The following is a 14646-nucleotide window of genomic DNA, read 5'->3' as shown; positions in this document are numbered from 1 at the left end:
CTACCAGTGCCCCCCTTGCGTGTGGGGGTGGCAGTCCTGGCTGGAGTGCTAGGGATTGAAATATTATCTCCATCTTCTGGTACTTGGGGCCTACTGAAATATATAGGAATCATGAACTTAGCATAAGGATGTATACAGGTATTTAGCTAGTGCCAAAATGGCGAAAAACTTAGTTAGACTGGTGACAAGTGAGTCCCTACTAGTTGCCAAGTGGCTTGATCGTCTCTACCTATGGTTGGTGCGAGGGGGTAACCTGCTGGTTGCTGGCCTTACAGGGAATGACTCAATTGACTGGGGAGAGGTTGTGTCAAGTGAGGCCCTTAATATGCAACAAGCGAGGCGGCTAGCTATGGTTTGGCCCATGGGGCGTATAACCTCTTTTGTGGAGGATGGGTGTTGGCCTCACAGGACCTCTATCTCTATGGCAGAATGTGCCTGGGAGAAACACCTAGGTGACCATACCCCATCGTCTCTTGGTTGGTTCCCTATACTTTTACCCTTAACTAAGGAAGCAGGAGCAACGAACCTGTATGGACAATGTGTGCTTGGCTTTGCTCTGTGGTATTCTGAGATCCTGCTAAGGAGGGAGGCCTAAACCAAGATGGTGGATGACAGAATAGAAGGAAGAGGATACGTATGTAAGTTTGTAGTGACACTCAAACCTGTTGAATATCCCCCACGACCGTAGTGTTTGAATCCACTATGATCTACCCACCTATGACCTTTAGGTGGTGGATCAACACTAGTTCTGGTTTATCCCATAAAATCTATGACCTTGACACTCCAAGATTGTCTGAACTTGTAGCCTTGAGTCTGTAACACATGTCAGAATAAGTTATAGTAGTTTCCTAAATGTCTGCTCGGTACCGTTGTACCCAGCATACATTTATGTTCCTGTACACTGAGTCGCAGTACTATGTCTGAGTAACGAAACGTATAACTGTTACATATAATTCACGTACCAATGGTAGGAAACACAACACTCTTGACCTCTTTCTAGGTCTCTGAACCATGAAATCAGACCTAGAGATCAAAATGACAAATACCGAGTTAACATATACAGCATAATGTCCCCCCAGCTATGACTTGAGAACTAGTACCTGATACCTAATGCACATACCAGTTATAAAGCAACAAAACCCTTCTTGAGTAGTGACTAGGTCTATGAACACGAAAGCAGACCTGTAGATTAAAATTATTTCCTTGCTTATCCTGATAAGACCAATGTAGCGTGGTCCTAGCTTCTTGGAAGGACAGCAAAAATTCAAGTTGTGTGTGAACAGCCAGACTTTGTTACCTGGCACATAGAGTGGCTCCAGGGACCTTTTATTGTCACCATGTCTCTTATAGAATTGTTGTGTTTTTCTTAAGGTACTTTGTAACAGTTTTCTGTGTTGTCTCAAAGTGTTCAATCGGTGATAGAATTCAGGGATGGTTGTGAGACATGGGAGGTTTGGAGTATATTTCGTGAATTGGTGAACGTGGTTATTTTAGCAGAACTCAGCGGTTGGAAGCAGAAACAGCCTGTAAGTATGAAGTGTAGCAGCAAAGGTACTATTACAGGGTTTGGTAGATTTGATAGGTTCATTCAGTTTGGCCATTTGATTGGGGATGATAAGCTACGGACAAATTTTGTTGAATTCTAAGTATTGCTGTACCGGATGGGCATCCTGTACCTCACTGTGTGAGCAGCCAAATACATGGTGACCGCAAGCACTGCTGGCCTGCAGCCCGGAGGGGACTCCTATTATTTTACCTATGGGAGTAACCTGTTGAAAGAGCGGATTCTTCTGGACAACCCATCTGCATTCTTTCATGCCGTAGCCTTACTAAAGGTGCTTACTATATTTTACTATTATAAAGACTGTTAGAGAGCTGGAACACAACTCCCATCACTGCCAGCCAGACAGCCATAGGTTGCTTAGGAATGCTTCTTCTTGTAGACATAGGACTCTTTTAAATGCTAATGAAAATCAATGCAATTTCTAGGAGAATATTTTTATAGCCTGTGCCATCCTGTCATATAGACTTATTACACTTGTATTGAGGAAGAGGTGATTAACTCATTCATGTGCATCATTTATTTATTTATTTATTTATTTATTTATCATATTGATTTCAGTAGTGATGTGGAAATATTACCGTGGCAGCTGTAAACACATACAGTTTGTAAGGTGGTGTAGAAATGGCACATGTCTGAAATTATCACAATGTGGAATATTTTTGGTAGCCAGCTTTTTAGGAATAAGTGGCTGTCTTCTTTAGGAGTTTTCGGTGCTATATTACAATACATATCTGCAGGATCAGTAATATGTGGGGATACCAAGAGGTGTCAAAGGGACAACTATGTCTTGTGCTTATTTATATTTTATAATCTATTATTGTATAAAGAAAAATGTAATAGAGTAACAGTTGCATAGGTGTAAGTCAAATGACATTGCAATGCAGTTTTTATGATAATTATGTAACTTGAAGGAAAGTAGTAGTGGACAAGAAATAAGATTCAGCTAATCTCTGGTGATTGTCAGAGGGAATTGGTACAAGTTGTTCCATGGGGAAAATTGCTTTAGTTCTGTGGAACTTTTCCAGCGATTAGCAACCTATGGCACCCCAGGTGCCTTTACACAACAAGGAAAGCTGCCAGACCCAAACTGGCTGGGGAGATAGGAGGATCTCCTTGGAACTGTCCTAACAGGAGTCACAGTGGGACTTCATCTGGTATATATTGGCTGGGAAGAGTGGTGGTAATGCCTTAGTATCGGAAACCGGGTTTGTTTCCCGGTCAGATCACCTCACCAGTTAGTGTCCCAGGGCAAGAAGCATGATAAGATATATCCACCTCCCTTAAATCCTCACAGATTGTAAGCTTAAATGGCTTCTTTCACCTCTGTTAATATTCTGAAGGTCAATTACTTCTCAAAAATATCCCCTTTAAATAAATGTAAAGCTCTGCGATCTCAGATCACTTCCTCCTAGCGCTTGTGACAGGGAAACTGCTTTGGAGGAGTGAAGCCCACAGTCTACCACAGCCTGGGCTCCCCTGGAACCCAGGGAAGCCCCCACATCTCCAGACATAGCACATAAATAATACTAACGACACACAGCCCCGCATGGATCTTGGGTGAGTTCCCACACTTTTTGACTCCTGGTGAGACGGGAACCTGGGAGATCCATTATTTACAGAGAAAGTGAAGAATCCAGAAAAAGCAGGCAAAAAGCGATGACCAGGGATGGCAGCAAAGAAGTGTGGTCAGGGTCAAAGCCAAAGGTCAGAAGCCGAGAAGTATGACTGTGAATCAGGGACCAGGAAGCGGGAACAAGAATGAGGATCAGGAACAAAGCCCCTTTAATATGTAAAAATAAATATATTTGCTCATAACTGTCTATTAATTCACTAAACATTAATTGTAGTTAATCCAAAACCATATTGCACGTATATTAGATAAAACTAGCTCTCCCTATAGCTGCAGTTAAACCTTGTAACTATTAGACTAACTTCAGAATATTTCTAATATTAAGACATAGTTCTCCCTTGTTCATGTACTGCATTTATAGCACTCTATTGAATATATTTGTTGCCGGGGCCCCCAAGGCGTGGCCCTTGATCTATCACACAGCCATGATATATCACACAGCTCTATCCTGGGAAGATGGGTGTGAGCAGAGCTAGGGGGCGGCGCCGAGCACACAGTCAGTGCTGCTATATGAGACCCAGCTCGGACTCTCTGTCAGGAGGGATCGCCAGGCTGCTGACAGTGACAGGTAAATGGGGTGCACAGCATGGGAAGAGGCTTTGGATTGAATTTACAATGTTCTAAGCAGCCTCACCGTATAGCAAAACAAAGCAGTCTATATAGTGTGTATAGCCTCAGAAAGCAGTCTATATAGTGTGTGTAGCAGCAGAAAGCAGTCTATATAGTGTGTGTAGAAGCAGAAAGCAGTCTATATAGTGTGTGTAGCAGCAGAAAGCAGTCTATATAGTGTGTGTAGCAGCAGAAAGCAGTCTATATAGTGTGTATAGCAGCAGAGAGCAGTATATATAGTGTGTATAGCAGCAGAAAGCAGTCTATATAGTGTGTATAGCAGCAGAGAGCAGTCTATATAGTGTGTATAGCAGCAGAGAGCAGTCTATATAGTGTGTGTAGCAGCAGAGAGCAGTCTATATAGTGTGTGTAGCAGCAGAGAGCAGTCTATATAGTGTGTGTAGCAGCAGAGAGCAGTCTATATAGTGTGTGTAGCAGCAGAGAGCAGTCTATATAGTGTGTATAGCAGCAGAGAGCAGTCTATATAGTGTGTATAGCAGCAGAGAGCAGTCTATATAGTGTGTATAGCAGCAGAGAGCAGTCTATATAGTGTGTATAGCAGCAGAGAGCAGTCTATATAGTGTGTATAGCAGCAGAGCGCAGTCTATATAGTATGTATAGCAGCAGAAAGCAGTCTATATAGTGTGTGTAGCAGCAAAGACCAGTCTATATAGTGTGTATAGCAGCAGAAAGCAGGCTATATAGTGTGTGTAGCAGCAGAGAGCAGTCTATATAGTGTGTATAGCAGCAGAAAGCAGTCTATATAGTGTGTATAGCAGCAGAAAGCAGTCTATATAGTGTGTATAGCAGCAGAGAGTAGTCTATATAGTGTGTATAGCAGCAGAAAGCAGTCTATATAGTGTGTATAGCAGCAGAAAGCAGTCTATATAGTGTGTATAGCAGCAGAAAGCAGTCTATATATATTGTGTATAGCTGCAGAGAGCAGTCTATATAGTGTGTATAGCAGCAGAGAGCAGTCTATATAGTGTGTGTAGCAGCAGAGAGCAGTCTATATAGTGTGTGTAGCAGCAGAGAGCCGTCTATATAATGTGTGTAGCAGCAGAGAGCAGTCTATATAGTGTGTGTAAGAATACTGCTCACTGCTGTTAAACACACTATATAGACTGCTCTCTGCTGTTATGTTATAGACTATATGTACTGATCTCTGCTGTTATATTACAGACTATATAGACTGCACTCTGCTGCTGTATAGCTCACTAGAACAACTATGATCTCTAGGGAAAAAAGAAATATGAAACTACCCTCTACATACACTATAGATAAGCAAGGAGGATGAGTAGCTAGTTGTGACTTAGACCATACCCTCTACAAATGCTATAAAGAGAGTTTAAAGATAGCATCAATACAGACTACACTCAGCAAATTACGGAGTAGCCTTTAAATAAGTAAAAATCATTGAGTATCCAAAGTTAAAAATACAAACAGCAAGGGCAACGGGTGAATAAGCAGACCATTATCTAAAATCTCACTACAGGCTAGCTATATATATATATATATTCCCCCAACACACAGAACTCAAATATATATAAATTATATATATATATATATATATATATATATATATATATATATATATATATATATAATCAGCTTAACAACACTAATATAAACCATTATGTGATGTGGTCAAATCTTTACAGTGACAAAAAACACAAATATATGCATCCCCCTGGATATTGGGCTATGGTAACAACCCCAGGACGTACTTGGAAACCAGAGTAATCTGAATGTACCGTTCCTGGTTAAATAATTTGTTATTATTATTATTTCTTCAGGCTTGAAGAAGACTGCAGACTTTCCTCCACCATTCGGTAATCCAGTCAGAGAATACCGGATCCACAATGCATGACCAGATTGCTCTCTTGGCTTTTGTTACAGTGGCAGCTGTTTTGGAACAAGGTGAGTTCGTAACAAGCAGAATGCTTGGACATTTTCAGCAAAAAAAAAAAAAATCCCTAAAACCCACAATATCTATCTTTATATAATATCTACATATCTCAAAACTGAATGCACCTGTCATGGTTGATTATATATTTCTTACCTATGTTAAATGTTTATAAGTGTTGTGTTTTAATATTGTTTTTGTATTTTTAATATTATACTGTACCCTATTGTATCAATGCAATGTTTATGGGACCAAGACATACTTGAAAACAAGAGAAATATCAATGTATCCTTCCTGGTTAAATATTTTATAAGTAAATATAGTGTGACTAGCCGGTGAAGTGTAGTTTGTTGGTTGACTAAGTAATTATAAAAAGTTAAAGGGTTACACTGACCTTTGTAAATAATGCCATTACGTTTACAAGACCCTATTTGGCATTATTAACTCGCCCTCTCCCCTTTATGGTGTTGCAAAGGAAGAGCAAACTTACTCTCAGTGCTGGTTTCCACACCTCTGTCGATGCACTGGCAGATATGGGAGGGGTGGCGCAACAGGGCAATTGCACCCCCAAGACTCTCCCCTGCCGGTCAATGCAGGGCTAGCGCTATCCAAGTGCCAGCCCTGCAATGTGCCTTCACAAACCGGAGAGGAGATCAGAGATCTCCCTCCTCGGTCTGCAGGCACCGTGTTGGCAGCCGGCAGGGGAGGGAGGGAGAGAGGACCCGTGAGCTCAGCCTGCAGCTCCTACGGGTCCTACTCTCGCGAGCACGGAGCGTTGCAGTGGTTATCAAGGCAATGCTCTGGATGTTGCGAGAGGGACCTCTAGCCCTGGAGCTGCGGGCTAGAGTTCATTCTCACCACTGGGACCACCAGGGATTCCCCACCGGACCACCAGGGACCGAGAAATGCACTCCTCCTCCCTCAGCAAAGGTAAGAAGGGAGGGGAGACATAAATTTATTTATTTTTATTAAAAAAGCCCCCCTTCCCTCCTCACCACACATTGCCCCCCCAACACACACACTGCCCCACACACCCATACACTGCCCCCCCACAAATATTCACTGCCCACCCATACACACACCCACACCCATACACACACATACACAGCCCCCCATACACACACTGCTCCCACACACACCATACACATTCACACACTGCCCCTTATACACACACTGCCCCCATACACATATTGCCCCACACACACATACACTACCCCCACACACACCATACACATTCACACACATTCCCCCCATACATACACAGCCCGCCATACACACATTGTCCCACATTGCCCCACACGCACTACCCCCCCCATACACACATTGTCCCACACACCCAACACATTTACACAATACACCCCCCCCCACACACACACGTACTGCACCCCTCACACATTACACCACTCACACACACTACAGCCCCATATCCAAGTTAACCCCAGGTAAGTTGTCAAACTGTTCTTAACTGTTTGCTGTTTGACTACTTACTCTGGGAGGGGGTCCCAGCACTCCTGGCACCATAACCACTACACAGAGCTGTAGTGGTTATTGTGCATGGATTCTTTCTTTAAATAATCTACAAGTGCCCCTCCCGAGATCAGGCTCTGGATCTGCCACTGTGTCGACGTCACTGCTGTCTGCATGTGGTCCAATTAAATACTTCTCAGAGCATGCTCTGTGAGCCGAATGGTCAGGGCAGGAAGGGAATTAAAAAAACAAACCAACAAACAAAAGCAATTGCTATGAAAGCAGGGATGATGGGTGGGTGAGAAGATTACAGCTTCCCCTTGCAAGAGGAGTCACTAAGTGTGGCTGGGATGCAACTTGTTCAGTTATCATGTAAAAATGATAATTTCTCTGTATGTACAGCATTTCAAGCACTACCACCATGGCAATTTCTAAAAGCAGAAGTGGTCATTGTGGTTTGAGTAACCCTTTAAAACCTGTGTGCCACACTGAGAAAAGATTGAAAATAAGTGTGGATATACAGGATACAAAACATGATCTGTGATCTATTGAAATATAATGCCAGCATTTTGGCCTCGCATTTCATGCAAATTTAGGTGAATCAGGCTGCAGAGAGAATTCTGTCTTGGTGCTGGATTTTGTAGGAAAGGAAGCACTGTAAAGTTAAAAATGAATATAGTTATCTTTTTTTATTTCATTTTGATTGAAATTGTGTTTCACAAAAGGGGAAGAAGGGATACAAAATCAGGGGAGGGGGGGAGGGGAGATATGGGTTACGATGCATAAACATGATTATTATTTTTTTTTCTTTTGGAAAAACTAAAGAGATTTGAGAAAGGGAAAAGATTACAAAATGATTAGGAGACAAAACCTACCCTAAAATTGACACTAACTGCTTCAACTCATTGAAGTGGTTATAGTGTCTGGAATCCCCTGGCACCATCCTTAAATTCAGTGTTCAAACTGTTTTAATGCTAAATGAGTCAATCAGTTGAGAGTGTCAGGTGATGTCTGTGATTGGCTAAGAAAATCAGTTGACTGCTTCCAGCCTGTCACAGTGCCCACTTTTGGTATGAATTGGTATGGCTAGAAGGATGTGAGAGTCACATCTGCCTTAGGCAGTGGAGGTCGAGCTGTGGGCAGCCAGGGACCCATATTAAGTGTAAAACTGCTATAGAATGGTTTAGCACTGAATGGGAGGACAGTGCCAGTGGAAACTAAGCACTATAAATAATTCATTAATGAGATGAAATGGTTATAGTACCTAAAGTGACCATTTGCATTATGTAATAACAGTAGAACGTGTGGTGTGGATTTGTGCTGAGGATGATTGCCAAACATATCTTCGCTATCCAGGGCTGAACTTGATCATATGACGTTTCTTGGGAGACAGGAATATCTAGGAATAATCTTCCAGATTATGTTTGATGTAGAGATATTTGCAAGTGGTCATATGGTGAGATTCATCACAAATACTGTTGATCACTTTAGGCACACTTACATTTGTGAATGCTTCCTCATGCTGTCTAGGTCCTACTGATGGGACTTTCAGGGATATATCATGTCACACCTAGTGACTCCATCTATCAAACCCATATATTGTCGCATGTGAGCTGTGTAATTAGGGCTATACACACACAGATCTATGAAATTTGTGTGCAAATCAAGGCCATAAATTTGTATTTGCCTGCTAGGCAGAAGCTTGCAGACCTTCCATTCTCTTTACAAGTATTGCATTTCTGCTTTTCATCTATTTCCCAGTGGATTTACACATACATAGGCAATGTACGCCAGTTGGTATTTTCCTTACTTGTAGACACACACTCGATTTTGTACATGCATAATACATATACAAAAGCATTTCTACAACATTCGTGCAGTTATCTTCATTAGATGTGAGTGTACAGAGTGAAAACACATCAGGCTAAATAATAAATATGTCTATAACCTATTTGAAAAAAATATCTAAATTTCAGGTATTTGTGAGCAGCTTGCCAATTTCAGCTTAAATTTGAAATCACAAAACTGCTTTTTGTGAATTATACAGACACTCTTAAGTATCAACACTACTACTTTTTTAAAAAAAATCCTTTATTTTGTTTTGTGTTAGTATACATAGGTCTCCTGCGAAGCCAGAACAGCATCACATGAGTATCGGTTGACAAGATAAATGCACACATGGATTAAGTGTTGAGGTCTGTGGTTACGTATCATTATATGGCATTCAGTTTCTTCGCCCATTTTTGTAATATAAGGCATAACATTGTAGTAACATTGAGTTCAACAAGAAGGGAAAACAGATTAGCATGTTACAGTAGTGATATGGTGATAGATAGGTGAAAGCGGCCTGTTGCTATCGATTGAGTGGTTCCATCTATCAGACGGGCAAGATATGGTTGAGTGTTTGCTTTTTGTTTTAGGGTGGTGTCATGTGGAAGCAAGCTCAAATCCGGGTGCCGTTATGGTAGGTCTGTAAAATGCATCTTGGTGTAGCCCTCTTACTTAGTGAATGTGTGTGGGGGGGGGGGTCGTCCTTACACTTGTAAGTTTTGCGCTGCTGTTTGTTGGCTGGTGTGTGTGTGTGTCAGTGTTCCTTTGGGATGGGAGCGTGTGTGGGGTTGGTCAAGTGATTTGGCCCCTGGGGCTGTGGGAGTGTGACTCCTTAAGGGAAACTCCCGGTGTTCGGTGTAAGGTTACGTGAGTGGCCCCATATGTTCGTACAAGCCTTTACGATGGGTAGAGCTTTAGGCCTTGGTGCATGTTGCCCTTAACCTAGAGAGCTAGGGTGGTGGGGGGGGGGGTTAACTGAAAAAAACATTAAAGTACTTTGTAAACAAAGGGAACATTATCAATGATTGGGATATTTAGTTGTCATCTTGACCCGTGGTTGTGTTCCCGGCGATCTTCCGGTCCTGGAGAGCGCTGTGGGCCCCATGTTGTGTTACGGGGTGAGAGGCCGTGAGTCCACAGTTCTTGGAACAAAAGGGGTGGTACGGTCTGGGTCCCAAGTTGCCTTGGAGGTTACACTACTACATCTTAATGTAGAGGTTTCAATGCAAAGACTCTGTCCCTACAAAAATAGCAATATCGCACTTGAAAGAACTTAGGATAAAATGAAAAGGTATTTGGAGAATGAGTATCCTTGTAGTGCAGTTTTATTGCTATATTAAGAACATGGCATGCCCACCATAATAATCAGCAGTGATAGGAGATGTAGCTAACACATTGTAGTGGAGCCCTAGTCCTAGCAGGGACTTTTCTCCGCTGGATCCACCAGATTATAATCAGGAACAAGAAAAACACAAAATAAATATCCCACCTCCTGGACGACAGTTTTATTCCTGCCACACACGGCTTTTATACATTGCCCCTAGCAAGGAGTTTCTCAGGCAAAATTACAGGGCTTTTCTTCCCAGGATCCTCTGTGCCTGAGAGATAATTGCGTGAGAAAAAGCTATAACTTAATTATTTCTAAGATACAGAAATTCTACAATATTTGAAAAGACCCCTAAAATACATTTTAATCACTTCAGAATCCCATGAAAGTCATATCACTGAATAGCTTGGATCTGAGCGCACACTTTGCCTAAATATCACTCAGATCCCTTCGTTTGTTTGGGAACGCCATTAGAATGAAGTTTTGACCGGTCGGCCTCAAGGTGATGCCCCAAAACCGTTCCACAGAAAACAAGGTAACAACTGGTCATCTTTTAAGGGTTCTCACGCAAACACTGATGAATCCATTCCCTGACTGTTAGGATACAAATGCTCCCCCTTTTCGGTAGTTTATACCTCCCGAATGAAGTTCTGACTGTTCGTGAAGTTGCATGGGCAGCAGTACCAGTTTCCTGGGTGTTTGCGTATCTGAAAATAGTTCTACGCCATTGTTGACCATGTACCGCTGCCCTCGTTCAGGAGACAAAATGGCTGTCAATTGTTTGAACACGTACAAATGGCAGCCACACAGGGAAAGCATGTGTACTAATAACAAATATGTGGTTAACAGCCTGGGGTGGTCTGTGATTATAAAGTGCGAACAAGGGGCCCCTGTCAGGATTGTGTCACACCTAGGATTAAAAGGTAACGTGTTACGGGGCCTTAGAATGGCCAGACTTTACGTACCAAAGAATAGTCAGCATACTTGCCGAGGTCAGGGACACAGAATGGGAAACAGCGATGAGGAAAAGACAGAAGTCAAGGATACCAGAAATCAGGGAAGTCAGAACAGAGCCAAAGTCAAATACCAAAATATCAAGATCAGGAACGCACTCTTGGATTACCAACAGGCAGAAAGCACGACAGGGCAATGAGAGAATGTAAAAATTAGTTTAAATAACCCTCCTGTTATTCCGATGTGACCCACCTTTTCTCCAGAACGATTGCACGCGTGACATCTCACGCACGCCAACATCATCATCAACGTGGGCGGTCATGGGGCTATAAAGTGACATAGATTCGCAGCGGCCGGCATCCCTAGACATGCTGGGTTTATCAGGTATCCGGGCACATGGTTGCAGATGGGCACAACTAATCCTGTCAGGACGGTAAATACTATCATAAACATTTCTATGTGCAGATGAATCCGTTACAGCCACACAGCGAGGGGGTTTGTTATACGGACAGCCGAATAAAGGGAATAAAAGTATGTTTGTTTGTTTTTATTCTGCCACACATGTTTCTTCTCTGGGAGTCAAAAAAAAAAAAAAAGAGGAGGTTGGTAGCTCATCTATGTGATCAAGCCAGTCTTTGCTCCCCACGTGCATCAGTTTGCCTTGGGCACCAATGATCTTGATGCCGGTTCCCTGGTATGTACTATCCACTGCATACCCGGAATATCCCACAAGACTTGCAGTTTTGGAGATGCTCTGACCCAATCTAGCCACACTATTTGGCTGTTGTCAAACTCACTCAGATCCGTTTGCTTGCCCATTTTTTTATGATTCCGACACATGAAATTTGAGAAGTAACTGTTCACTTGATGCATCTTATATAACACTCTTGATTTGTGTCATTGTAATAATACAAGCAATATTATTTAATCTGGTTTTGTTGTGGCTGATCAGTGTAAATGGCAATAGCATAGGTTCTTAACTGATATCCGAGCAGCATATTGTTCTTTCACAAGGAAATATAGAACATGCATGTATTCAGGAAGCATGTGAAACATATTTGCAAAGCAAATGTTAAAAGATAACATTTAAAGGGACACTAAGCACCAAAAGAATTACATCTTAGAGGAGCACTCAATGCTGAAATGTCCTTTTTTTTTTACTAGATATAATTCATGAATGTATAGAACAATCTTTGTTAATTGTATAAAATGCAGTTTTTTTTCAACATATATTTTTCTTTCCACTGTCAATGCCAGGTGCAGCTTGTCAGAGCACGAAGAACATAAACCTCTGTTAGAATCATGTATTTCATACTGTGCATCTACACACATTCAAAATATAATGGCATTTAAGATTATGGTTCTAATTAGAAACAAAATATAGGGGGGCGGGGCTGAGCAGCAGCAAACCTTGCCAGCTCCTGCGTCCAGCGCCAAAAAAAGCAAAATAACCTTACTAAAAGGGCACCTGACAGCCAGATTGGGGCTACCAAGCGATTAGGGAAATTGGGACACACAAAATAGTGCCTTCCAAGTGACAATCGACCCGACCTAAGCCCCACGCGCCGTTGAGGCCTACTGGCATGACGGGCGCGGGAGAGACGGATGCTCTCCTGCCGCCGAGGACAAGGAGAACACAGACTCAGAGCCCCCGTCCCCCCCCCTCTGGACCAGCGGGGGATATCCCGGTCCTATCTCATGTGACTCACCGGCAACGCAAGGCCCAAGCGACAAGACCACAAAGCCCAGGGGCCACGGGCGGAGCCCACAAGATGGCGGTCGACCCATGCTCCAATGCCGTGCACATGATCGAGAGGGAAACGGAGCTCAGGTACGACCGCATATTCAGGGCCGCCTGGAAGAAGCTAAAGGCTCTACTGTGGCCCCCACAAGCAGAATCTTCAACCGGCAGTGTGCTGCAGGGATCTCAGCATAAAGGTAAAGTGAAGGATGGGATAAACTCCCCTCCCCATATGGACACTTATAAGACACTGCCCAACCCAACAGTTCCCACACAGAGCAACGCCGTGACTGCACAAGGTCTGCAGAAAACTCATAAAAAATGAGGGGACTCCCGCGGCACAACATCACAGGCAGCCCCGCGGGAAAGCAACAACCCAAAGAAGACTCAAAAGGGGTAAGGCCCATCCAGATAGTCGGTAGATGGTGGATTGCCGAGCCTAAACTAGCAGATACCACTACACTGCCACAGCGAACCGGCAAAGGCCAGCGACAACACCGATCAGCACAAGGCACAGCCAGGACCCTAAGATACTCAACAGGAGAACCTGCAACCCTCTCTGCCGCTCCTCTTCTCTACACTACCAGAACGTGGAACAAGCGGCTCAAGCAACTGGCACGGGACTATACTTTGCCCACACAAGGCATCGGCTGACCGGCACTATGGGAGAGAGGCCCACCCTAAGGGAACCTGTGACACCGGCTATCCACATTTGCCTGAACACTTACTCCACTATGCAAACCATCCCCCCTAATATGTTGAACCAGCCTGTTTTCTTTAAATTTTTTGTTTTTCTCCCTAAATGTCTGCTTAATATGTTAGTGACAGTCCATATGCTAAGATAAGCATGTTAAGCAGCTCTTGACGCAGCATAATCATACTTTATGTCTAGTTTGTACAGCGACGCGACTTTACGTTATAAGCAAGTGCTAGATATGTTCTCCAAGCATGTTGACCCCGTAGGCTACGGGATTAATAAGTTATTATACTAATAAATATGAAACAAGTAAACTTTCCGTGTAACCATGTTCTCTACTGAAAACAAAAAAAAGTGCTGTCAATGATTACCATGATACTGTAAAATATGCATTGTTTAATCGGCTTGGACTCGCTATCATGATGTTACAAGCGTATATGTAAAATTTAAGCACTGCAAAAATAAAGAATTGAAAAGAAACAAAATATAGGTTAATATTAGCAATCCTATTTGCCTGTAATGGGGCACTTTCATAGCCTGGTGCAGTCACATCACAGGGGTATGAACGTGCTGTTTAGTAGAGGTGCTCAATGCACAGGCAAATATGATTTTACTAATAACTTGCTTGTTAGTCAAATTTTTTTTTTTTTTATTCTTTATTTTTGCATGTGCATATAAGTTACAGACAAGCGTGCAGGGCCACGACAGCAACTGCAGGCATATTCATGGCATTTCAATGAGTGGCATTTTGATACAGCACATTTTTTTTTTTTTTCACTAGCCTGTGTCACTCCTCAGCCCCTTCACTTGCCACTGACAGGCAAGAAGAAGCAGCATTACAGTTTATGATTATAAGTGGTATTTCAGTTAGCATTGCAGCTAAATAAATCCCCCTCTGCACATTCCTACTATGAGTGCTTC

General features: G+C 42.7%; 1 protein-coding gene across 1 annotated transcript in view; it reads left to right on the top strand.

Moving 5' to 3' along the window:
- The first annotated feature begins 3691 nt into the window (after positions 1-3691).
- Positions 3692-14646, top strand: part of LOC134601001 (leukotriene C4 synthase-like) — a 52397-nt gene continuing 41442 nt past the window's right edge. Inside the window, exons 1-2 of the mRNA XM_063445412.1 lie at positions 3692-3762; positions 5600-5723. Coding sequence (XP_063301482.1) covers positions 5666-5723 — 58 coding nt within the window. The 5' untranslated portion in view covers positions 3692-3762; positions 5600-5665. The remainder of the gene's footprint in view (positions 3763-5599; positions 5724-14646) is intronic.

Source organism: Pelobates fuscus, chromosome 3 (assembly GCF_036172605.1).
Source record: "Pelobates fuscus isolate aPelFus1 chromosome 3, aPelFus1.pri, whole genome shotgun sequence".
Classification (NCBI taxonomy): domain Eukaryota; kingdom Metazoa; phylum Chordata; class Amphibia; order Anura; family Pelobatidae; genus Pelobates; species Pelobates fuscus.
Note: the sequence above shows the minus strand (reverse complement) of the source record. Positions and strands in the feature narration are given on the sequence as shown.